At 47.4% G+C, this 26439-nt stretch overlaps 1 protein-coding gene across 4 annotated transcripts in view; it reads left to right on the top strand.

The window, feature by feature from the left end:
* Positions 1–26439, top strand: part of DYNC2I1 (dynein 2 intermediate chain 1) — a 65523-nt gene that overhangs the window by 21414 nt on the left and 17670 nt on the right. For all 4 annotated transcript variants that reach the window (XR_006738152.1, XR_006738153.1, XM_045564443.1 and 1 more), the window contains 12 exons: positions 584–661; positions 1208–1424; positions 3847–3949; positions 7147–7276; positions 8620–8731; positions 9844–9932; positions 16878–17007; positions 19733–19905; positions 20514–20676; positions 24515–24628; positions 24730–24791; positions 25223–25274. Coding sequence is in view for 2 of the 4 variants with exons in the window: in XM_045564443.1 (XP_045420399.1) it covers positions 584–661; positions 1208–1424; positions 3847–3949; positions 7147–7276; positions 8620–8731; positions 9844–9932; positions 16878–17007; positions 19733–19905; positions 20514–20676; positions 24515–24628; positions 24730–24791; positions 25223–25274 (1423 nt within the window). In the remaining 2 variants the exon portion in view is untranslated. The remainder of the gene's footprint in view (positions 1–583; positions 662–1207; positions 1425–3846; positions 3950–7146; positions 7277–8619; positions 8732–9843; positions 9933–16877; positions 17008–19732; positions 19906–20513; positions 20677–24514; positions 24629–24729; positions 24792–25222; positions 25275–26439) is intronic.

Raw genomic sequence — 26439 nt, 5'->3', positions numbered from 1 at the left:
AGATGTTTCCTCAAAAGGATATCTTTATTGTTTTCTCTTTTTGGTCACACCTATATGTTAGCAAGGGTATTTCATAGAAGAGTTTGAAGTTAGGTTATGTTTTATAAATACTTACATGTTAAAATTAGCAATTACAATGGCCAGGCGCAGTGGCTCGCGCCTGTAATCCTAGCACTCTGGGAGGCCGAGGCGGGTGGATCGTATGAGCTCAGGAGTTCGAGACCAGCCTGGGCAAGAGCGAGACCTCGTCTCTACTAAAAATAGAAAGAAATTATCTGGCCAGCTAAAATATATATACAAAAAATTAGCCGGGCGTGGTGGCGCATGCTTGTAGTCCCAGCTACCCGGAAGGCTGAGGCAGTAGGATCCCTTAAGCCCAGGAGTTTGAGGTTGCTGTGAGCTAGGCTGACGCCACGGCACTCACTCTAGCCTGGGCAACAGAGCGAGACTCTGTCTCAAAAAAAAAAAAAAAAATTAGCAATAACAAGTGAATCTCAGAAAACATATATATTCTTCTAACCTATTTGCAGTATTAACATTTATAATTGAATTTTTTTGTTTTATGTTTGATTTTTACCTCTAGGAAATTGAAAAGGAAGAGATTGATTCAGAAAATGCTAGAGATAATGAATATACAGCCAGTTTTGAAGATGATTTTGAAGTATGTATAAAACTTAAAATTTTTCTCAGCTTAAAAATCATTTATTCTTAAAATCAGCTTATGTATAATAATTTAATAGCTTTTTTTCCTCTTTTTATTACTTAATATCTGATTAAGTTTGATTTAGGTCTAGCTGTTATCTATGAAAAACTTGTTATACCAATGCTTACCAGTATAACGTAATTAAATGATTTCACAATTTAACCTGTATTTAAGTGTACCGCATTCAAACGTGTGTGTGTGTATCTATACACATACACACACTTTCACATTCTCACACAAATGTTTTCACATTATTTTTTCTGATAGCTTTGGTATGTCTGGTTTTATATTGTGTGATTTATTTTTGGAGGAACAAGTGCCGCAGTTTATATGGGTTTATATAATAGCTCGAGGACATTAAAATCAGTGAACTGTAAAAGTCTTTCTTAGCCATTCTAAGGACGTTGTCTGTTTAAAATGGTGAGTGGTGATGTTTTGTTCAGGGTAAGTGTTGACAACGTCGGTTTGTCTTAAGGGTCCCGAAAGCACTGTTGTTGTTTGCAGGAGTATGAGGACGACTTTGAGGTCTGTGACGATGACGAGGACGGCAGTGCTGAGCCCGAGCTAAGAGGGACGCTGGAAGAACTTCCTCCAGCCCAGAAAAGGGAGATACAAGAAATTCAAAAAGCCATCAGCGCGGAAAATGAGAGGATTGGCGAGTTGTCTTTGAAGCTATCTCGGAATCAAGGTGGAGTGGAACGGGAAAGGGAATCCAGGACAGGTATGCGCGTCTGTCTGCCCGCATGGTGCTGGGGACTGAGCCTCAGGGACGGCTGTCTGGGACGGGATCGTTCCGACTGGCGAGCGGGCATCCTGACGTCACGGTGTCACGGCGGGGCTGTTCCCCTTGCACCTGCACCTACGAGGCACACAGGAGACGTTTAAGCGGCTGAGGTTACCTGTGCCCAGCACCCAGGCTGGGGGCACCGTGGGCGCTGGGGCCTCTTTTCCTGTGTGGCCAGCGTCCCGCTCAGGCTGTGGGCGGGAAGTCGCACCGTGGGTGCTGGGGCCTCTTGTCCTGTGTGGCCAGCGTCCCGCTCAGGCTGTGGGCGGGAAGTCGCACTTGCTTTTCCGGGTACTGCTCGCCTGGAGCTTCCACAAGGCAGTGGCTGTGGCTGTCAGCAGACGAGAACCAGGTGAGGCAGAGAACCGCGGGGTCAAGGGGCGTGAAGCTCGGGACACTGCCCAGCAGAGCCTGTCATGGCTCACACTCTGGGCTGAGCCTTTTTCCTCAAGGATTTGTTTTAAACAAAATTAGAAATGTATTAATAGTTTTCCTGGAAATTCTTAGCATCTTGATATGATAGTTACTTGTGGGGGTAGGAGCCAATGTTTTATAATCTCTGAAAGGGGGCTGGGTGCAGTGGCCCACACTTGTAATCCCAGCACTTTGGGAGGCCGAGGTGGGAAGAGGCCAGGAGTTCGAGACCAGCCTGAGCAACATTTTTTGTCTGTACAAAAAATAGAAAAATTATCCAGGTATGGTGGCGTGCACGTGTAGTCCCAGCTCCTCAGGAGGCTGAGGCATGAGGATTGCTTGAGGCTGCAGTGAGCTATGATCTCTCCACTGCACTCTAGCCTGTGTGACAGAGCGAGACCCTGTCTCTAAAAAAATAAATAAATAAAATCATGTAAAGAGAAAACTATGACATTCTGATAAAACATTAGCATTAAAGGTAAAATGGGACAACATGAAAAATATTGGATGATATACTACTTTAGTAAAATAATCAGTAATTAATTAATTATAATTAGTAATTAATATAATGTGGTAGTGCAGAAGAAGGTTTTGCAGAGTGATTATGACCCTCGTGTTGTGTACGTGCCACAGAGGCAGCAAGCTCAGCTGGGCAGGGCTGACACACAGTGTTCCTCACGCTTACGGCTGAAAAGATTTGTTTGAAGCTGGGGTGAGGCCGCCTCCATTTGGCCTGTCCCCTGGCTGTGGTCCAGGGCTGGTTGGGTGACTCCCCTGTGGAGGGGCAGCGCACACGGGAGGCTCTGGTGCCACCAACAGGCAGGATTTCGCCAGGACATTCAGGGCTCACTGCCCTGGGGTTGCCAGGAAGTGAGCAAGATTTTATGCTTAAAGTTCCTGATTTCCCTAGCAGGCCTTTGAATAACCTTTTTGTTATCCATTTCCTATGTTGATGCTTAGCATCATGTCCTTGCCAGCCTGATTTACAAGATTAGAATTTACAACCCCCAACACGAGAGATTACTTTTTAGCATATTTTTTATTTGAAGGAATCGTTGCTACTCGGCTGAGGTTGAGCTGCCCTCAGGGCTGCAGTCCGGCTGAGCCGGCCCAGGTGGCGGGTTGGGAGGGCTGCCATGGCGTGGGGTCCCACTCCGCTCCGCACGCAGGGGGAGCACACAGCAGTGCGCAGCAGCGCCGGCCCTGGGGTCTCAGGCCTGGCTCTGTCACTTACTGGCTGTGTGAGCTCGGGCAGTTGCCTAACCTCTGTGCCTTGCTTTCCTTATTTGTAAAATAAGGACAAGGCTTTCTTCAAGGTTGTTGCTAGGACAATTAAATAAACTAGTACACATAAAGTGCCTTAAAAGAGTGCCAGGCTGTCCTAAACTGAGGGACGGCAGCCTGGCAGTTAATCTCAGCACATCTCTGGAAACTTCAGGAGGTCTTATGGGGAGGCTCTCGCCTGCATTCTCCTGTTTGTGTTCTTTGGAATATTAAGTAATTGTTCCAGTATTAATTTGTTTCCATTTTTTAGCTATTTTGTATACTATTTTGTATACTCATATGTTTCTGTTTTTTAGCTATTTTGTATATTCCTGTTCCAATTCCCTCACTAGAATATAATCTTTATTTATTTGTGGTTTTGGTGGGTGTGCTGCTCTGCTATGCATTCATAATGTTTCTGACAGTAGTGTGGCGGACACATACAGTGGATGATCAGTAACCTTCGCCCTGGTACCTGACAGTTTGGATGAGATGTGCAGGCGGAGGCCCCTTAAACGCTTGTGAAAGATGCTTATTGTTGCTATTGATTTGAGTGAAGAGCTTACTGAGTATAACTTTCATGTATGCTTCGAATTGTTTTGCTTCGAATTGATTTTTTTTTTTTTGCTTGGAAGAGATATTTTAATGTCACAAAAAATACCTTTTTTTCCCCATTTTACAGATGCAAACAGTTCCCCATCCAGAGCCTCTGTTTGTGGGATTTTTGTGGATTTTGCAACAGCTTCACACCGTCAAAAGAGTCGGACTCAGGCCCTTAAGCAAAAGTAGGTGTACTGGGAAATTTGCAGAAGGTATTAATATACTTCTCTTCAACATACTTTTAAAAAACAGAGCTTGTGGTTTTGTTTTCACTAGGGCCTGTTTGAGTATATGGTTTGCACTCCATTTCTGTGTTCGGATATTAGGCTAACAGTGCAAGCGGGGCTGCTGTGGATGGGCCCCTGGGCACGGATGTCTGCCGTAGGTCGCGGCTGCCTCCTGGCCTGGTCTCGAGGGTGCGAGCCTGTTTGGGCTGAGGGCGAATCCCGGCAGCTCTCACAGAGCCGTGGGGTGGCCCAGGGTGGGCGACCCCTGGCCCAGCACCACCCTCCCCGCAGGCCCAGCCATGCCAGGGGTCCTGTGAGAGCCCGAGCTGAGCATCCCTGTGCCTGTCTTCAGGCGGGCAGGCCGAGGAGGCGGGCACGACCGAGGGCACTAACCCAGAGGAGACAGGCACGACTGAGGGCACAAACCCATCCCCTACCCTGCCTGGTGCACGGGCGCGCGCAGTGCTCTCACGTCGTGGTGTGCCGTGGCCTGTGCTGGGCTTCCCGCGTGTCGCCCAGTCCCGCAGCCCCACTCGCGGACACGGGGAGCCCCCAGGGCCAGCCCCACTCGCGGACGCGGGGAGCCCCCAGTCTTGCAGCCCCACTCGCGGACGCGGGGAGCCCCCAGGGCCAGCCCCACTCGCGGACGCGGGGAGCCCCCAGTCTTGCAGCCCCACTCGCGGACGCAGGGAGCCCCCAGGGCCAGCCCCACTCGCGGATGCGGGGAGCCCCCAGTCTTGCAGCCCCACTCGCGGACGCGGGGAGCCCCCAGTCCCGCAGCCCCACTCGCGGACGCGGGGAGCCCCCAGTCCCGCAGCCCCACTCGCGGACGCGGGGAGCCCCCAGTCCCGCAGCCCTACTCGCGGACGCGGGGAGCCCCCAGGGCCAGCCCCACTCGCAGACGCAGGGAGCCCCCAGGGCCAGCCGTTGTGCAGAGTCGAGCTGGATACCAGAGTCCACCCTGCTGATTCCTGGGAATTTAGAGATTCATAAAGTTTAGAAATTTATAAAAGATTATTTTCAAGTCAAGGGTCTATTGTACTAAATCCAAATATGACTGATGAGTAAATGAAAAAATAAAGATTTTTTTTTTTAAAAAAGGTAGGTTTAAAATCTGTATCACCTAGCTCAGTACCTGGCCTTAGTAAGTGCTCAATAAGTATTTGCTAAATGAGATTATAAAATGGAAGTTTCCGGCCCTATGGCTGGGGTTTTTTTCACATTATTCGACTTCTCAGAAAAGTACATGTGGTTTAACACAATTTTTACAAACTCAGAAAAAGTCAAAGCTATACAGTGTCTTGTTTAGGCACATAAATATGAGATAACATATTTTAAAAAGCAAGAAAATGATAACCACAAAACTGAGTGTGGCGACTGCTGTGGGCAGTGGGGCTCCGGGGACAGGGCCAGAGGAGCCCACGTAGACACAGGGCGTTGGTGCCTTCCTAGCTCTGTGATGTTAATTACATTGTGATACGTAACATACAGGTGTAGGGTGGACTATTTTGGGTCAGAAATTATATTAAAGATTTTAAAAGGAAAGTTTAAAAAGCCAAAGGCTGAGACATAAATGAACTTTTCCGGCATGAGGGGGAGCAGGGAGGCCCAGAGGCGCAGCTCACGCGGTGACAGTGACGCACAGCAGTTCCTGACAGGCCGCGGCCAGGACCGGGCATGGCCTGGGGCTTGGGGACGGCAGCTTTAGAGGGATGTGGAAGAGTTCGGCGTTTGTGTGTTTGTGTGTTGTGAGGAAATACAGATACAGAGAAGACAGTAACCATAGAGGCACTTACACTAGTAGATGTAAATTGAGTAAATTCATTAGAAATTTGGGGGGAAATAGATAACCTGCTTTGTAACATATGCAAGATAAATTCTAACTAGATTAAAAAGATAAATGAAAAGAAGAGCATAGGTAATATAAGTAGTCATTTCAGTGATAGGAAAGGACTTTCTAAGAATAAAAACAAAAAATTAAAAAAGTAATGGATTATATCTCAAAAAATCAAATTTCTGTAAGTCACTCTAGTCCATGAATGTGACAGAATTTAAAGGTAACTGACCAGTTGGGAAAATATATTTGCAGAATATATGGTAGCAGTTTACTATCTCCAGTGCATAAGACGTTTTATAGTTTAGTAAGCAAATATCCCTCATTGAAAATGGGCAGAGGTCATGTAAGACTTGAGGTCCAGTCAGGACAATAAAACTGTTGTTAATTTATTCCGGTATTCACCTGAAGGGGGCGATGCAGGAGCCCGTCGTGTAGGTGTTGGGAAAGCTGAACTGCTGAGCAGGGACCCGCAGGTAGGTAGCCCTGAGATGAGCGCCAGCGGCAGACACCGAGGCTCCTGGCACTTCGCTCCCCGATGACTGGGGCTTTATCGAAACCTCTGCAGGCCTGTGCGCCAGGGGCGGGCACGTGGGATCAGGTCGCTGGGACGCCCGGATGCTGGAAGGACCACTCCCTCCCTCCCTCGTGCACTGTGTATTTACTGAGCACCAGCTGTGTGGAATATGAGTTGATGAGCTCATACTCCAGCGAGGGGATGACAGATGACAGATGTGCTAAGCTTGGGCTGTCTGGAAGGAAAGGAGGAAGTGGCACAGGTGACTGAAGAAGACCGGTCCATGAGGCGAGAGGAGGTGGGGTGGGTGTGGTGTGTCAGAAGCTGAGGGTGGAGGGCGATTAGCCGCGTCTGACGCTGCCTGTGGGTCCCGTCCTGGGGCCGGTGGCCTGGGGCAGAGCCAGGCCCGAAAGCCCTGCCTGCCGTGCAGTCTGACCGCAGCTCAGGTGTTGGGACAGAAGTGTCATCCTCCAGCCAAGCAGTGTGAACTCCTGTGTGCAGTGAATTGCTGCTCGTGAAAACTGCAGGCACACGTGTGTCATAACTGTATTTGTGTTAACCCCAGGTGCACCGCGTTGGGATACTCGCACGTTTGGTTCATGATACGCTCACATCGTTGGTACACGTGGGACTGTCTTTTTGTTATTTTTAATGACTATTAGATACCTCAGACTCGTACCCAGACAAAAGTTAGGTCCCTGACAATAACCTGCATTTGACCATAGGGTTCCTTCCGTTCTCTCTACTCTCCCCTATATATATTTTTCAATTTAACTTTTGTCTCATTTCCAACTTATTTTAAAGGACACGAAGTACAAAACTGCTTCGACTTATTGACTTAGATTTTTCATTCACTTTCTCTCTCTTGGATCTGCCACCAGTGAATGAATATGACATGTACATCAGAAACTTTGGGAAAAAAAACACCAAGCAGGTTAGTACCAGACGTATTAAAAAGTGACAAAATGCAAGTACAGTAAAATAAGTTTGTGCCTTCCTGGATCTTGTTCGAGAATATGGCCACTTGAGAGTGCTGTGTGAGAGGCACAGGGACGGTGTGAGGGTGTTAGGACGGTGTGTGATGTGGTGTAGGGACCATGTGTGAGGGGACGGGGGCGTGAAGGGACGCTGTGGGGTGGGAATAGGGGTACTGTGTGACATGAGGGATGGAGGGATGGTGTGTGAGGGGGTGGGGATGCTATAGGGGGTGTAGGGATGCTGTGACATGAAGCATTTAAGAACACTATGTGAGGGGACATAGAGCTGCTGTGTGAGGGGACAGGGCTGCTGTGTGAGGGGACATAGGGCTGCTATGGGAGGCGCTAGGCTTACAGAGAATAGTACCCAGCATCACGTGGTCCTCATGGACCCAGGGACATTAGGCCCATGCAAAGTCTAAAGATGTTCCAAGAACCTGTGGAAGCCTGGATAAGTGGTCCACATGTAACATGTTATGAATGCAGGCCGTGTTCCTAGCCTTTGAGTTCAGCTTGACATAGTGCACATGTTATATTTAGACTCAAACTGAATGTTGAGTTTGGATTTGTTTCTGGAGTTCCACGTGGGTGTGTAGCAGTTATACTTGTTTGTATAAAATCCTTGTAATGAAAGGATCTCAAAGTACGTAATACTTACCAAGCTCTCATAATCTAGACTCAGTGTGGCTAGCTAGGTGGTAGTATTTTCAGACTAAAGGGAAATCATTTTTTTTTTTTTTTGAGACAAAGTCTCACTTTGTTGCCCGGGCTAGAGTGAGTGCCGTGGCATCAGCCTAGCTCACAGCAACCTCAGACTCCTGGGCTTAAGCAATCCTCCTGCCTCAGCCTCCCGAGTAGCTGGGACTACAGGCATGCGCCACTATGTCCGGCTAATTTTTTTTTTCTATATATATTTTTAGTTGTCCATATAATTTCTTTCTATTTTTAGTAGAGATGGGGTCTCACTCAGGCTGGTCTCGAACTCCTGACCTTGAGCGATCCACCCGCCTCGGCCTCCCAGAGTGCTAGGATTACAGGCGTGAGCCACCGCGCCCGGCCAAGGGAAATCATTTGATGTGGCTTTTTGAAAACACTTTTGAAAATTACACCTATATACACATATATATCTCGAATGTTTAAGACGCAAGCAGTCTTTGCACCATTGTTATTTATGCCATGATACTTAGTTTTTACATAAACAAGACTGTCATTTGTTTAAAATTTTGTTTTTATTTCAGTAATGACAAATTGCTCTGAAATTCAGACCAAATATTAATTCCAGCATATTTTTGTTTTTAAGGCATATGTTCAGTATAATGAAGATAATGTTGAGAGAGACGTTCAAACTGAAGAAATAGAGACCAGGGAAGTGTGGACCCAGCATCCAGGAGAAAGCAATGTAGTCTCTGGAGGTGACTTCTTTTTGCTCTTGAGTTGAAAGTTGACTGTCTTTACTTTTTTTTCTTTTGAGACAGAGTCTCGCTCTGTTGCCCTTGGGATGGTCCAGTGGCGTCATCACAGCTCACAGCAGCCTCAAACTGCTGGGCTCCTGTGATCCTCCTGCCTCAGTCCCCGAGTAGCTGGGACTACAGGCGCCACCATACCCAGCTAATTTTTCTATTTTTAGTAGAGATGGGGTCTCACTCTTGCTCAGGCTGGTCTCGAACTGCTGAGCTCAAACAGTCCTGCCGCCTCGGCCTCCCAGAGTGCTGGGATTACAGGCGTGAGTCTGGCTGATATTTTTGCTTTTATTTTTACTTAATACCTTTCTTGCTCTTTGTCTTTATGTCTTTTCTCTTGGGGAAGGGTGTTTGTATGTGACTGTGGAAAGACCCAGTACCCTTGAGTGGAACAATAACCATGAACATCAGAGCTATGGACCTAGAAGGGGAGTGAAACCTGGTCTTGGGGCCCAGTCTGGGCCATGACCAGCATCTATAACATTTTTACTGCCAGCTAGAGGGAAACATCCCACATCGCAAACAGCCACTGTACAGTGGGGCCGTTTGGAACATACTCTGCTCTTAACTTAGGGGTAGTCTGTTCTCATGAATATAGAATTTTTACATTTTAAGTGCAGTTTGCAAATATGTTCCATCTATATAGATTGAAGATCCCTAGAATACATGGTTTCTGCTAGTGACTCTGGAGCTATTTATGTGTTAAATACTTTGCTGGTTGACAGTTTTTCTTAAGGAATTATCTCTGTATGACAAGGATACACATTACTTCCTTTCCTCAGGTTGAGAAAGAAAGAAACTTATGTAATAGTTAAATTGATTCTGTTAACTATTTTTGTTAATACATTTAGACAAGATTCAGTGTACAGACATTCTATAAAACAATTCCCCAATTTTGTTAGAAAAAATCACTAGTAAACCTAGGGAATATAATGTAAAGTTTTCTGACATTTCCTTCTGGGACTCTTAGTGTTCATTTGTAACATCTCTTCGAAGTCTAAGATGTGGAATACACAACTGTTTTAGAGTCAACTTTGTTGATTTTATGTAACCTGTTTTTTTAGGCAGTGAGAAAAGAGATATCTCTGATGCTACAGTTGTACCAAAGATTGATACTCCAAGGCTGTCAAGCTTTCTGCAGGCAGCTTGCCAGGTACTCTCTGCATTGCGTGTTCTGTTCCGTGTATCTGTGCCTGAAGTTCCATTGGCCCTAGAAACACAGGCGCCCCTGAAATCTTGAAGGCCCTATAGCTTAGATAAATCACAATCAGTTAATCATTTTCAGGTATTATTTTCTCACCAATTATCAGTGGTACATTCCTTAAGGCCTTGTGTATAAAATGACACTAGGTAAATGTATATCACTAAAAGTACTATCTGTGTATTTGGGTTCTATATTTTATTTTATTTATTGTTTTTAGAGACAGGGTCTTGCTCTGTTGCCCAGGGTGGACTGCAGTAGCTCGATCATAGCTCACTGCAGCTGCAAACTCCTGGGCTCAAGTGATCTTCCTGCCTCAGCCTCCCTAGTAGCTGGGACTACAGGTGCATGTCACCATGCCTGGCTAATTTTTGTACCTTTTGTAGAGATGGGATAAGGTGTTACTGTGTTGCCCATGCTGCTCTAGAGCTCTTGCCCTCAAGTAATCTCACCACCTTAGCTCCCAAAGTGCTGGGATTCTAGGCATGAGCCACCAGGCCCAGCCTCTATATTTTAATATTAATTTCTTGCATTTTAAATAACTACAGACTAAACAGCAGGCATATTAAGATGGCAGGGAAAGCATAAATCTAGGGTATTTGAAAGAAATAAACTTGTGATTTTTTAAAGTGATTATAGAAGTTTTCAAACTACACGCAAAGATAAAGGGACCAGTGCTGTGAGGCGCCGTGACCTTTACTAGTTATGAACTCACGGCCAGTTTTTCTCATCTGACCCCCAACTACACTCACCACCCACCCAATAAATTATTTTGAAACGGATCCCAGGCATCATAACTTTTCCTCTATAAATATTTGAATGAATCTCTAAAAGAAAGGGATGTCTAGAACAATTACTAGTAATAATTTAATATACGATCAGCTATGAAGTCAGTATTCAAATTTCCTCAGTTGTCTCATAAATTCTTTGCACATAAACTCAGAGTTTAAGTACAGAACAACAGTAAAGAGCACAATGTTGCTAGACCTTGACAGGTTGAATTAAGCATGTATCGCAGACACTACTGTGAACACGTGGTCACACTTCTCCTCAGCAAGGTCATGTAGGAATCTGTGGTTAATGAAGTACAGTTATGCTCCACATAATGTATTATTTTTATCAGATTTATTTTAGTGTAAATTCCTGGGAACTAAGAAGAGACAGCGTTTGTGTGCAGCGTGAGATAAAGAGGGAAGATGGGACGGGTACACAAGTGAGGAAAAACGGGGCAACTGGGCCCTCCTGACCTCTCAGCTCTCCTTCACCTCCTACCACACTGTCTGCCTTAAACACAGTCCCACCGGTTCTCAGCAGACACTCCTGCCGTCACCTGTCCTGTTAGGGAGCAATACTGCCACCTTCCCCACTCCCACCTGTCAGTTCTCACTGAGTGTTCCACTCTGTCCTGACTGTTATCCTGTCAGTTCCCACTGAACATCCCTCTGTCCTCACTGTCATCCCGTCAGTTCTCACTGAACATCCCTCTGTCCTCACTGTCATCCCGTCAGTTCCCACTGAACATCCCTCTGTCCTCACTGTCATCCCGTCAGTTCCCACTGAACATCCCTCTGTCCTCACTGTCATCCCGTCAGTTCTCCCTGAACATCCCTCTGTCCTCACTGTCATCCCGTCAGTTCCCACTGAACATCCCTCTGTCCTCACTGTCATCCCGTCAGTTCCCACTGAACATCCCTCTGTCCTCACTGTCATCCCGTCAGTTCCCACTGAACATCCCTCTGTCCTCACTGTCATCCCGTCAGTTCTCACTGAACATCCCTCTGTCCTCACTGTCATCCCGTCAGTTCTCACTGAACATCCCTCTGTCCTCACTGTCATCCCGTCAGTTCTCACTGAACATCCCTCTGTCCTCACTGTCATCCCGTCAGTTCCCACTGAACATCCCTCTGTCCTCACTGTCATCCCGTCAGTTCCCACTGAACATCCCTCTGTCCTCACTGTCATCCCGTCAGTTCCCACTGAACATCCCTCTGTCCTCACTGTCATCCCGTCAGTTCTCACTGAACATCCCTCTGTCCTCACTGTCATCCCGTCAGTTCTCACTGAACATCCCTCTGTCCTCACTGTCATCCTGTCAGTTCTCACTGAGTGTTCCACTCTGTCCTGACTGTCATCCCGTCAGTTCTCACTGAACATCCCTCTGTCCTCACTGTCATCCCGTCAGTTCCCACTGAACATGCTCTGTCCTCACTGTCATCCTGTCAGTTCTCACTGAACATCCCTCTGTCCTCACTGTCATCCCGTCAGTTCCCACTGAACATGCTCTGTCCTCACTGTCATCCCGTCAGTTCTCACTGAACATCCCTCTGTCCTCACTGTCATCCCGTCAGTTTCCACTGAACATGCTCTGTCCTGACTGTCATCCCGTCAGTTCTCACTGAACATGCTCTGTCCTCACTGTCATCCTGTCAGTTCCCACTGAACATCCCTCTGTCCTCACTGTCATCCCGTCAGTTCTCACTGAACATCCCACTGTCCTCACTGTCATCCTGTCAGTTCTCACTGAACATGCTCTGTCCTCACTGTCATCCCGTCAGTTCCCACTGAACATCCCTCTGTCCTCACTGTCATCCTGTCAGTTCTCACTGAACATCCCTCTGTCCTCACTGTCATCCCGTCAGTTCCCACTGAACATCCCTCTGTCCTCACTGTCATCCCGTCAGTTCTCACTGAACATCCCTCTGTCCTCACTGTCATCCTGTCACTTCTCACTGAACATCCCTCTGTCCTCACTGTCATCCTGTCAGTTCTCACTGAACATCCCTCTGTCCTCACTGTCATCCTGTCAGTTCTCACTGAACATCCCTCTGTCCTCACTGTCATCCCGTCAGTTCTCACTGAACATCCCTCTGTCCTCACTGTCATCCCATCAGTTCCCACTGAACATCCCTCTGTCCTCACTGTCATCCTGTCAGTTCTCACTGAACATCCCTCTGTCCTCACTGTCATCCTGTCAGTTCTCACTGAGTGTTCCACTCTGTCCTGACTGTCATCCCGTCAGTTCTCACTGAACATCCCTCTGTCCTCACTGTCATCCTGTCACTTCTCACTGAACATCCCTCTGTCCTCACTGTCATCCTGTCAGTTCTCACTGAACATCCCTCTGTCCTCACTGTCATCCTGTCAGTTCTCACTGAACATCCCTCTGTCCTCACTGTCATCCTGTCAGTTCCCACTGAACATCCCTCTGTCCTCACTGTCATCCTGTCAGTTCTCACTGAACATCCCTCTGTCCTCACTGTCATCCTGTCAGTTCTCACTGAACATCCCTCTGTCCTCACTGTCATCCCGTCAGTTCTCACTGAACATCCCTCTGTCCTCACTGTCATCCCATCAGTTCCCACTGAACATCCCTCTGTCCTCACTGTCATCCTGTCAGTTATCACTGAACATCCCTCTGTCCTCACTGTCATCCTGTCAGTTCTCACTGAGTGTTCCACTCTGTCCTGACTGTCATCCCGTCAGTTCTCACTGAACATCCCTCTGTCCTCACTGTCATCCCGTCAGTTCCCACTGAACATGCTCTGTCCTCACTGTCATCCCGTCAGTTCCCACTGAACATCCCTCTGTCCTCACTGTCATCCCGTCAGTTCCCACTGAACATCCCTCTGTCCTCACTGTCATCCCGTCAGTTCTCACTGAACATCCCTCTGTCATCACTGTCATCCCATCAGTTCCCACTGAACATCCCTCTGTCCTCACTGTCATCCCGTCAGTTCCCACTGAACATCCCTCTGTCCTCACTGTCATCCCGTCAGTTCTCACTGAACATGCTCTGTCCTCACTGTCATCCCGTCAGTTCCCACTGAACATCCCTCTGTCCTCACTGTCATCCCGTCAGTTCTCACTGAACATCCCTCTGTCCTCACTGTCATCCCGTCAGTTCTCACTGAACATCCCTCTGTCCTCACTGTCATCCCCTCAGTTCCCACTGAACATCCCTCTGTCCTCACTGTCATCCCGTCAGTTCCCACTGAACATCCCTCTGTCCTCACTGTCATCCCGTCAGTTCTCACTGAACATCCCTCTGTCCTCACTGTCATCCTGTCAGTTCTCACTGAGTGTTCCACTCTGTCCTGACTGTCATCCCGTCAGTTCTCACTGAACATCCCTCTGTCCTCACTGTCATCCTGTCACTTCTCACTGAACATCCCTCTGTCCTCACTGTCATCCTGTCAGTTCTCACTGAACATCCCTCTGTCCTCACTGTCATCCTGTCAGTTCTCACTGAACATCCCTCTGTCCTCACTGTCATCCTGTCAGTTCCCACTGAACATCCCTCTGTCCTCACTGTCATCCTGTCAGTTCTCACTGAACATCCCTCTGTCCTCACTGTCATCCTGTCAGTTCTCACTGAACATCCCTCTGTCCTCACTGTCATCCCGTCAGTTCTCACTGAACATCCCTCTGTCCTCACTGTCATCCCATCAGTTCCCACTGAACATCCCTCTGTCCTCACTGTCATCCTGTCAGTTATCACTGAACATCCCTCTGTCCTCACTGTCATCCTGTCAGTTCTCACTGAGTGTTCCACTCTGTCCTGACTGTCATCCCGTCAGTTCTCACTGAACATCCCTCTGTCCTCACTGTCATCCCGTCAGTTCCCACTGAACATGCTCTGTCCTCACTGTCATCCCGTCAGTTCCCACTGAACATCCCTCTGTCCTCACTGTCATCCCGTCAGTTCCCACTGAACATCCCTCTGTCCTCACTGTCATCCCGTCAGTTCTCACTGAACATCCCTCTGTCATCACTGTCATCCCATCAGTTCCCACTGAACATCCCTCTGTCCTCACTGTCATCCCGTCAGTTCCCACTGAACATCCCTCTGTCCTCACTGTCATCCCGTCAGTTCTCACTGAACATGCTCTGTCCTCACTGTCATCCCGTCAGTTCCCACTGAACATCCCTCTGTCCTCACTGTCATCCCGTCAGTTCTCACTGAACATCCCTCTGTCCTCACTGTCATCCCGTCAGTTCTCACTGAACATCCCTCTGTCCTCACTGTCATCCCGTCAGTTCCCACTGAACATCCCTCTGTCCTCACTGTCATCCCGTCAGTTCCCACTGAACATCCCTCTGTCCTCACTGTCATCCCGTCAGTTCTCACTGAACATCCCTCTGTCCTCACTGTCATCCCGTCAGTTCTCACTGAACATCCCTCTGTCCTCACTGTCATCCCGTCAGTTCTCACTGAACATCCCTCTGTCCTCACTGTCATCCCGTCAGTTCTCACTGAACATGCTCTGTCCTCACTGTCATCCCGTCAGTTCCCACTGAACATCCCTCTGTCCTCACTGTCATCCCATCAGTTCTCACTGAACATCCCTCTGTCATCACTGTCATCCCGTCAGTTCTCACTGAACATCCCTCTGTCCTCACTGTCATCCCGTCAGTTCCCACTGAACATCCCTCTGTCCTCACTGTCATCCCGTCAGTTCTCACTGAACATCCCTCTGTCCTCACTGTCATCCCATCAGTTCTCACTGAACATCCCTCTGTCATCACTGTCATCCCGTCAGTTCTCACTGAACATCCCTCTGTCCTCACTGTCATCCCGTCAGTTCCCACTGAACATGCTCTGTCCTCACTGTCATCCCGTCAGTTCTCACTGAACATCCCTCTGTCCTCACTGTCATCCCGTCAGTTCTCACTGAACATCCCTCTGTCCTCACTGTCATCCCGTCAGTTCTCACTGAACATCCCTCTGTCCTCACTGTCATCCCGTCAGTTCTCACTGAACATGCTCTGTCCTCACTGTCATCCCGTCAGTTCCCACTGAACATCCCTCTGTCATCACTGTCATCCCGTCAGTTCCCACTGAACATGCTCTGTCCTCACTGTCATCCCGTCAGTTCCCACTGAACATCCCTCTGTCCTCACTGTCATCCCGTCAGTTCCCACTGAACATCCCTCTGTCCTCACTGTCATCCCGTCAGTTCTCACTGAACATCCCTCTGTCCTCACTGTCATCCCGTCAGTTCCCACTGAACATCCCTCTGTCCTCCCTGTCATCCCGTCAGTTCCCACTGAACATGCTCTGTCCTCACTGTCATCCCGTCAGTTCCCACTGAACATCCCTCTGTCCTCACTGTCGTCCTGTCAGTTCTCACTCAACATACTCTGTCCTCGCTGTGATCCTGTCAGTTCCCACTCAACATCCACTCTGTCCTGACTGTCATCCCGTCAGTTATCACTGAACGTCCCTCCATCCTCACTGTCATCCCGTCAGTTCCCACTGAACATGCTCTGCCATCCTTACTTATTGTTCTCACTAAATGTTTGTCTCCTTCCTTATTCTCATTTTGTCAGTTCTCACTGAACATTCTTCACATTCTTCAGCCCCATCCTGTCTGCTTTCACTAACCATTCTTTGTTTTCCTCACTCCATCATGTCCATCACACTGAATGTTTCTGCTTTTTTTCATACCAGTCCTGGGCATTCTACCAATCGTTCACCTTTTCCCTGTGAAATCCTACGGATGACCCTGTTGGAGGAATTATAGCAATTTACTGCTCAGTTTTGATTTTAGCTAAAACCCACTGAAAATAAAAGGGAGTTTGCATGATGGTTTTCACTTTGTTCAATTTTTGTCTTTGCTGTACAGCCTTTTTCCCCCACTGAGTTTTAGCAGTGTATGTAGTATAAGAAACAACAATTAGGATTAAATAATTACTCTGTTACTGAGTTTATCATAATTTGGAATATATTCTTTATTTCCCGTATTGTGGAGAAAGGACTTTATAATTTAATTTTTGTTGTTATGATGTGGTAGAGCCGAGCAGTTATTTATGGAAGGGATTAGTGGGAAGGGCAGTGTTGGGACGTGGTCACACGGTGCCCCGTGTCTCACGGAGCCTGCGCGCTTGTGTTGGAAGGTGGTGGCTGTGTTGCTGGAGGAGGACCGTTTGGCAGCGGGACCCAGCCGGACTCCCCGCGCTCAGGACGGCACCTTGTCCATCAGCGAAAGCTCGTCGCAGCTGAACACGAACCTGCCCTTCCTGCAAAGTAAGTGGCCATTCTTGAATGTGGCTTTAAATCTGTCTGTCACACATTTATGTTGAATTAGTTGTCTTCAGTATCACAGTTTATTTTAATGTCATGGGGCTTGTTGTATATAAAACAGAGAATGACCCAGCACTTGCAGAACTTAAAAGAAAATGGTTAGTTTCGTTTAAATTTGTATGTTAAATTTATGATTAGCCACTTTCATAAGATGGTTAAAAGGGGCATATACAGTAATTTAAATGAGTGAGATTATTTGAATGAATGGAAACTGAGATTTCCTGTGTTTATTTGAAATTCTATTTTCTTTTTTTCCCCCAATTGTTCAGTTTCTTTAGAGGAAATAATGGCAGGAGCATGAAAGTCAGTTTTTAGCAGTGTAGGTCACAGCCATGTCACTAGTTTAGATACAGGTGTGAGTATAGTCCTCAACACATAATGTAGATGCACGTAGATTTCTAAGTTAATTCATGGTTATGGAATCTAAAATGCCAAACAAATGAAGCACATATCAAAAAAAATGTGTAATTGCCTGTAATTGTTCAAATTATTTTAAACAAACTGCATTTGCAAGACCAAATTTAAATTTCTTAAGCTAATAACCTCTTTGCCTTTCAAAATGACTATGAAGGCAACCGGTAGCAGTTAGGGTCCTGGTTTGCACACAGAGGTGACAGGAGGGGGTGGCCCAGCGCCAGCTGCTATGGGGCAAAGGTGCTCCTGGCCCACGTGGAGCCAGGGCAGGGGCTGCCACTCGTCCTGGGCGTTTCTCTGTCCTGCCTGGTATTTAGAGATTTCCATTTATGTACACGTCTCTGTCTTTTAAAAAGTTATCAAAAATGGCATTGCTAATTGTTCAGTCTTCACATTCTTTGGGAGTATTTTGTTTATCTTAAACAGAAGGGTTACCCTGTTAGAAAAATAGTAAATTCTCGTACCCGTAGCCTTGACAACATTGACATCCACACTCCCACATCCCACCCCACAGAGAAAACCCATGATGCTCTGTGCTCAGTGACCACACGTACAAAAAATGTTAATGATACACACATCTGGAATCCTTCTCGAAAAAGCAAACTATGCATGTGCTTAACGGACTTCCCACTGTGGAGGGCTTTCTTGTTTGCTTATTTCTGCATCTTAGTGAAATGAGTACTGAGACAACAGGAAGAACGCAAGGTTGGGCAGGGAGGGTGTCCGACCTGTGAGTGGGTCGTCTCACCCCTGTGAACTTGGGGTTCGACACACGTCAGATCCTGGCTGTGGTCGGATGTGCTGCTTCGGCCTTCCTGGAGTCTGCTCCGCACTGTCCTGCTGTTAGAACGTTCACAGTGGTGCAGCGTCTGGCGGGGGCCTGGGTGTCGCGGGATTCAGCAGTGGATCCAAACGTGACGGACAGGCGCCCTTCCCTCCTGGAACTTGTGTTAATATTTCCGTGAGTCAAATTGACTATGAACTGGCTAAACAAGTAAAACATGCAGTGTATTAGAAAAGAGTAAGTTCTAAGGAGAAGAGTAAAGACGATTTCTGACAGAGAAGGCCTCGCTGTGAGTGGGAAGCAGAGGGAGATGAAAGCGTGGGCCGCGGAGAGTGGAGCTGCCAGAGGAGGCGCCGCACGCACGGGCAGTGAAGCTTGCACAGGCCGAGCATCTGGGCACGAGGATGCCATGGCGATGGCCCAGGCCGGGTTAGGGCTTTGACGCAGCAGAGCTCCTGCTGGCCGTTGTGCAGTCAGTTCTGTTCTGACAGGATGTGCATGTTCCTAAAAGTCACTATGTGACGGAAAATTCCCAACAAAACACACAGGGCTTATGGGGGAAATGGGATCAGGGCACAGCACTGGAAAACTTTATCATTGTCACACACACACACACACACAAGAGCCCAGTAATAGTGGCACAGTTTTACACACATTAATGGTTAAGAAATACACAACTATTACAATAATGTGGCACTGTTCCTGGAAGAAGACCTGAAGTTTGCGGGTAGAAGTGGCCCTGGAGAGTTGCAGCTGTGAGTGAGTGAGACTAGGTAGGAGGAGGAACACCATGACAGGTGTGGGTGGTGTGGGCTGTCGCAGGACATGAACAGAGGGGCTGACAGGTGTCGAGCGTGTGTGCGTGTGGCTCAGGACAGCGTAGGGCTTTCTGTGTTCACCTGTGGCCTGGTTCTGGCAGCACCGTCTTGTTTTCTGGCTGTGCAGTGCTCGCCAGCCGCTGACTTATCCCTTTGCGTCTGCTCTGCCACCAGCCACTCCTGCTCCTTGCGGGAGCTGCTGAGTCCTGGCACGTGGTCCGTGTGCAGGGCGTGAGCGAGCCCAGAACAGGACTCAGCTGCTCCTCGCATTTGAGCAGCCGTGTGCTGTCTGGGGCCAAAGCAAAGGGGTCAGCTGAGGTCGTTTCCAGCGTGTCTTCCAGCTGTAAGCTTCTGACCCTGAGCGCGTGTTCAGCTTGGCTTTTGTGGGAATGGCCAGTAGACGAGAGGCCGTGGGCTCAGGCTGCGTTGTGCCACGTTTGAAAGATTTCCTGTCAGCCGAACCGTAAGGTTACCTGGGACAGAGTGTGCAGGTCCAGGCTGTGGCCGTTTATCAAAACCCACATTTCATGTATGGACTGTTTTGAAAGGACCATGTTTCCTCATTAGGCTGAAATTTAGCTGAGTGTTCTGAAGTGTGTTAAGATGGATTCTGTCAGATCACTAAAATGCAAAATGTTTTTCTTATCCCTAGATCGAAAAGTATCCTGTTTGCATGTCTCTCGAGCTCAGAGGCAGATGGTGGTCTCTGTTCATGATTTACCCAAGAAGGCGTTTGCTCCCCAGCTGGACGGCAGATACGTCCTCTGTGTGTGGGATATTTGGCAGCCCTCAGGGCCCCAGAAGGTTCTGATATGTGAGTCCAAGGTACAGCCCAGGAGCAGAGCCCTGCGTTTGGTAGAGGACGGGTGGCGGACAGTCTGAGAAGGGGCAGGGAGAGAGGGTCCAGGGACAAGACGGTGGGTGAGGATTACAGGGCTGTCCCTGGCTTCTGCGACTACCCACAAGGCACGTGGGTGCACTGGTTTGACTCCAGAGATGGCCGGTTCACACGGTCGCCTCAGGAGTCTCACAGCAGCCTCTGCAGTCTGTCGAGAATGAGGTGACGAGTGTTGTTGGAGCCTCACGAAAATATTGGCCAACCTGGACACGGATGTAAGCAAATGGCACAGGATGGCCTTGCCACTTTGAGGCCCAGCTGTGTGGTGTGTATGTACCTGACGTGTGCCAGCCACCTCACACTTGTGATCCCAGCAGTCCTGCAGGGTGGGTTTGTCATCCCCGTGTTCCATGTGAGGAAGCCAACACGCAGACAGATTAAATTTTATTTATGTACAAAATTCTAGTTACCGTGTTCCACAGGGGACGCCCGTGTGAAGTGGAAAAGGGTCACCTGCCACAGTGCTACACTCAGCTTCTGCGAAGGTGGCTCTCTCGTTCTTCAGTCATCGGCTCTCTGTGTGTTTGGTTTTTAGGTCACATGCTGCTGCTTTAGCCCCTTGAAAGCATTTCTGCTCTTTGCCGGAACAGTGCATGGCTCGGTCGCCGTGTGGGACCTAAGAGAAGACTCCAGGATACACCATTATGTGAAGCTGAGCGATTGTTTCTGGACGTTCAGGACGTCAACATTTTCTACTGGTTGGTGTCATCTGTCTGCCGATGGTGTGTCTTCTAGAAAAGCCGTAACAGGATCTGGGGATCAGAATTTTCCATTCGTTTGCATTTATTAATTCAGGTTATCCCAGAGGATGGGCTCTGACCCATGGGCAAAAGAGGCATTTAATAAATAGAAAAACAAAATCCATTCAAGTAATGCTTATCCCGTGGCCAAAAATGACTGGATTTTTTTTTCTGGTTAAATTTGTGGATTCCCAAAAATCCTCAGTGAAATAACTTATAGTTTTTAAATTAGCTTAAGGCACCTGGCTATGTGTGTGCTCCTGTGGCAGAGTTAACTAATGCTTGAAGAACTAGTCAGTAGAATTAGTTGCCTGTCGGGGGATGAAAGGAACCAGAACCACTAGAGCTCCCAAGACCGCAGTTCGACTCAGGCGAGCAGCTCGTGCCGTGCCAGAGCCCCAGCCCCCACGGGTGGGAGCAGTCCCAGCGTTGTAGGACTTTGTCTAAGTGCTTCGTGCACACGGCTCGTTTAGTTCTCCTCGTAGCCTGTATGCTGGCTGCTCGGGACATGACATGTTTGTCTGAGATCTTGGACTGCCTGGGCGGGCCGCACGCAGACCCCGTGATGCCTGACTCCTGACCCCACACCCTTTGCTGACCAGCGCCTTCCTGTCGGGAGCCCCGCAGAGCGAAGTTGCAGGGAAGGTCCCCACTCTCTCACGCCCTCCCTGGTCTGTCTGTCCTCTGCCTGCACAGGAGCCGCCACCCCACTAACACTTGATTTTTTCGTCTCTCTCTTCCCACTGATCTGTATTCTGTCCCTATAGTTTTGCATTTTCCAGATGTCACATAAATGGAATCATCCAGTACCGTGATGCATTTGCGATTGCTCCTTGCATTTCCATTCCCCACTCGACAGACATCTGGTCACTTCCAATTGTTGTCTCTGTACCAAAGTGCCTGCATCCAAGTGCTTGTACCATTATGCATCCCCAGCAAAGTTTGAGAGTTTCAGTTACTCTGCGTCTTCACCAGCACTGAGTGTTAGTTATTTTAAAGAAAATTTTAGCCCTTCTAATAGGCATGTAGTAATATCTCATTGTGGCTTTAACTATCATTTCCTAATGACTAATGAAGCTGAGCATATTTTCGTGAGTTTATTTGCCATCAGTGTATCTTTGTTGGTAGTGTCTGTTTAAATCTTTTGTCCTTTTTTTTTTTTTTTTTCATTTTAAAAAATTTATAGAATACAAGTGCTTTTTGTTACACGGATCAATTGTACCATGCTGAAGTCAGGGCTTTCAGTGTACCGGTCACCAAAATAGTGTACATTGTACCCGATAGGCAGATTTTTATCCTTCACTTCCCTCCCACCCTCCCTGCTTCTTCGTTTTCAAAGTCCATTACATTATGACCATATATGTCTCTCGTTTAGCTCCCAGTTATCAGTGAGAACATGTGGTGTTTGTTTTTCCATTCCTGAGATACTTCGCTTAGGATAATGGTCACAGTTCCATCCAAGTTGCTGCAAAAGACATTATTTCATTCCTTTTTACAGTTGAGTAGTGCTTTGTGTTATGTATATTTAATATATACCACATTTTCTTTATCCATTCATTAGTTGGGGGGCACTTAGGTTGATTCCATGTCTTTGCAATTGTGAATTGTGCTGCAATAAGCATTTGAGTGCAGGTGTCTTTTTGATACGATGCTTTCTTTTCCTTTGGATGAATACCCAGCAGTGGAATTGCTGGATCAAATGGTAGGTCTACTTTTAGGTCTTTGAGGACTCTCCACACTGCTTTCCATAGAGGTTGTACTAGTTTACATTCCCACCACTGTACCAACGTCTATTGTTTTTTGACTTTTTAATAATGGCAGTTCTGACAGGGATAAGGTGGTATCCCATTTTGGGATATGCATTAATTTGCATTTCCCCAATTAGTGATGTTGGACATTTTTTTATATTTGTTGGCCATTTGTCTATCTTTTGAGAAAAGTCTGTTCATGTCTTTTATCTACTTTTTGATGTGGTTATTTGGGTTTTTTTGCTGGTTTGTTTGAGTTCTATGTAGATTCTGGATATTCGTCCTTTGTCAGTAATCCTAAATTTCATATGAAACTGAAAAAGACCCTGAATAGCCAAAGCAATCCTAAGCAAAAAGAACAAATCTGGAGGCATCAGTTTACCTGACTTCATTCAAATTATACTATAGGCTGGTAACCACAGCAGCAGGGTCCTGGTATAACGGTGGACACATAGACCAATGGAACAGAATAGAGAAGCCAGAAATAAACAACATAGCTACGACCAGCTGATTTTCCACAAAGCAGACAAAAAACATACATGCTGGGAAAACTGGATAGTCACATACCAAAGAATGAAACTGGGTCCCTCTCTCTCGCCAGATTAACTGAAGATGGGTTAAAGACTTAAGTGTAAGACTTGAAACCATAAACATTGTATAGGAAAACATAGGAAAAATTCTTCTAGACATTGGCCTAGGCTAAGAATTTGTGTGTAAGACCCCAAAAGCAAATATAGCAACAACAAAAATAAGTAAATGGACCCTAATTAAACTAAAAAGTTTCTGCACAGCAAAGGAAGTAATCAACAGAGTAAATAGCGTACAGAATGGGAGAAAATATGCCCATTTTTAAAATTGGGTTGTTTTCTTATTAAGTTTTGAGAGTTCTTTATGTATCCTGGGTATATGTCCTTCATCTGATACGTGTTTTGTAAATGTTTTCTCCCAGTTTGTGGCATCTTTTCTCTTAACGTTGTCTTTCAGAGATAGTTTTAAATATGATGAAAGTCAGTTTATCAGTTTTTTTCTTTTATGATTGTACTTTTGGTGTCATATCTAAGTGGTTTTTGCTTAACTGAAAGTTACAAAGATTTTCTCATGTGTTTTCTTCTAGAAGTTTTAAATTTAAGCTTTTACATCTGAGTCAATGATCCATTTCTAGTTAATTTTGTGCGTGGTGAGAGGTGTTGGCTGAGGCTCTTTTTTTGCATGTGGGTATCCAGTTATTTAACAGTATCATGTGTTGGAATTTTCATTTGCAAAAGATAGTTTTGGTGGGCACACAGTTCTGGGTTCATAGTTCTCTTTTCTTCTTTCTACTTTTCTGTTGTTCTACCTCTGCCCTCCGTGGTTTCTAGTGAGAAGTCAACGGTTTAATCGGCGTGGATTTAGGCCAGTTAATGATTTAGTGTCTTATTATTACAAAGAATATCTCCAAAAGGGAGGGGACATGATGAGATGGGTTTGACCTCCCTTCTCATCACAGCCAGCAACTCAACTTCAGGGCATTCTGGGGTCCCCCTGGCCAAGAGGGGTCCCTTCAATTGGCTGGGGGCTTAGGGTTTTATTTTAGTTCATGTGTAGACTTGCTGTAGGCGGATCTTCTAGGTCAAAAGAGCTTTGCTGCATTGACTTGTGAGACGCGGTTCCTTAAGACACTTGCTCCCGCAGTGGTGGGTGTGTCTTTTCTATGTCCTCCTCCTCCTCCTCTTCCTCCTCCTGCCCCCCGGCCCCCTGGTGAGCACCCACTGGCCTGGCCTCAGGGTGGGCTTTTCTCTGAGTTTTGTCATGGCACACTCTGTCCTTCCAGGGTGTCTTGGCCTCCCTCCCCACCCTCCAGACCTACAGGCCAACAGGGCGGAACCGTCTGTCCCTCTTCCTATGGGAGTCTTGGCAATGCTGGATGTGGTGGTCATGTTGGTCCCGTGGCTTTTGAGGAGGTTGTGTGGAGAGATTTGGGTCTTTCAGACCCAGAAGCACCTCCAAGTGCATGGTGTTAACTGTGTCTCTGTGACTTATACGTGGGTATTGTGGGTTTTGAACTCTAGATGGAATCTTTACACCAGTAAACCACCAAAGTCCTCTGCAAGCAATAGAACCCGTCTCAACCTCTGTCTGCAAAAAACAGAGCTTTGTGCTTTCACCTTTTTCTACTCAAGAAGGTACACGATCCTTCACTTTCTTAAAATTCTTAAGTCAATGTCATGAAATGTGGTTTCCTCATGTAAAGCCACTTCTTTCTGTTTGTTTCTGTCTTCATTAGAAATGTCAGGTTTGTCATTCCACATCGCGTCGTTGGACGAGAGTGGGGTTCTCAATGTGTGGGTGAGTAGGTGGCCTGGGTGTGCATACACACACACGTGTGCGCACACGCACAGGTCCTGGATGTAGTGAGGGGTCTGGGGGAGACAGCACCTGAGCTGGGGGGCTGGGAGGTACCGGCTGGAGGGAGAGACGGAGCAGGGCGTCCCCTCGCCATGAGCGGGGAGATGGGATTTATACTCTGCCAGTGGGACCCTTTCATGGCGGTCGGTGGGAACCTCACAGGGAGTGTGGACGGGAACCGGGCGGTACCGGGCTGGGCAGGGACACCGGCAGCCTCACCCGGGTGGGCCGAGGCCGAGGCAGTTGATGAAGTTGCTGCGGGAGGAGGATGAGAGAGAGAAAAGAGGAGTTAACATCAAAACACTAATTCTAAACTTAATGATCAGTCTTCTTTTCTGACTCAATTTTCATCATCAATGTTCTTCTTTTAGGTGGTTGTTGAATTGCCGAAGGCAGACACCGCAGGTTCAGTAAGCGACTTAGGTAACTACTGAACAGACCAATTAATTTTGGTCAGTGTTTTCTAAAATGAATAGAGACTATGGATACCAATAACTGCTTTGAAAAATACATAATTAGCTACCTGAAAATGAACTGTAAAGTTATCTACCATATATTGACTATTGAACGGGTCCCTCCGTTAGTGAGAATGATCAAATGATATTCGGGGAAAATGTTTTTGCTTTAGTGAGGGCTAGCGAGTTCCGCTGATAGCTGGATGTCGTTCTGTTCTGGAAGGTAAGTGGGAAGGTTTCTGTATCCGTGAGCGCCCGAGTCAGGCCTTCTTCCTTTGGTGTCGGATTCACCCGCCAGGGCGTGTCCCACACGCGGCTCCTAAGAGCCCCGGGGCCGGCGTGGTAAAGTCGGGGGAGCAGAAGCTACTGGGCGTTGATGCCCTGGGGTGTGGTTTTCACTTCCCAGAGGGGCTCAGGCCATACGGAACGATTTAGTCCTGCTGCGTGCTGTGGTGGAGGCTGTCATCCATGTTCTGCATCCCACTTTCTAATCACCTCAGTGCTTCCCACAGCTTCTGATGGGGAGCCCTGTTCACCTTGCTGGTGTCAGGGGTGTGTCCCCGGTAGATCTGGCAAAAAATGTGATGGGGAGAGGCTGACTTTTTTCCCAATTTCTTGAAATCAGGGAAGAGGGGCACTTTGTATCTATGGAGCAGATACCGCATGATTCATGTTGAGATAGAAAAACCGTTGATGTCACTTAGAAGGTTGCTCTAGACTCTAACTTTAACACAAATAAGCCTGAAGCTTTCATTACTTTCGCTGGTGAGTATTTCTGAGGTGGAGTAACCATTTTTCTCCGTGTTTTCATCACGCACCGTCCTCTGCTCGTTGTGCAACGGTGCTGCTCTGTGTGGATCTCCTGTGTCCTAGGCTCGCAGGTTGCTCGTGACGTGAACGTCAGAGCTGGAGGAGCCTTTGTCCCTCCTCCTCAGCGCACGCAGGTGGCTGATGCGGGTTGGCATCGGGCCAGACTCCCCTCTGGTCCTGAGACTGGCGCTGCCTCCCACCTGGCTGTCCCTGGTGCCCAGGGTCCTGTGGCCTCAGCACCCATCTTGAGCCTGGCTCTGCTGTTAACTGGTCACTCAACAAGACATTTTTCAAGCAATTATGGATGATACTAAGGAGTTAAA

This window comes from Lemur catta, chromosome 11 (genome assembly GCF_020740605.2).
Source record: "Lemur catta isolate mLemCat1 chromosome 11, mLemCat1.pri, whole genome shotgun sequence".
NCBI lineage: Eukaryota > Metazoa > Chordata > Mammalia > Primates > Lemuridae > Lemur > Lemur catta.
This window is presented reverse-complemented; position numbering and strand designations above follow the sequence as displayed.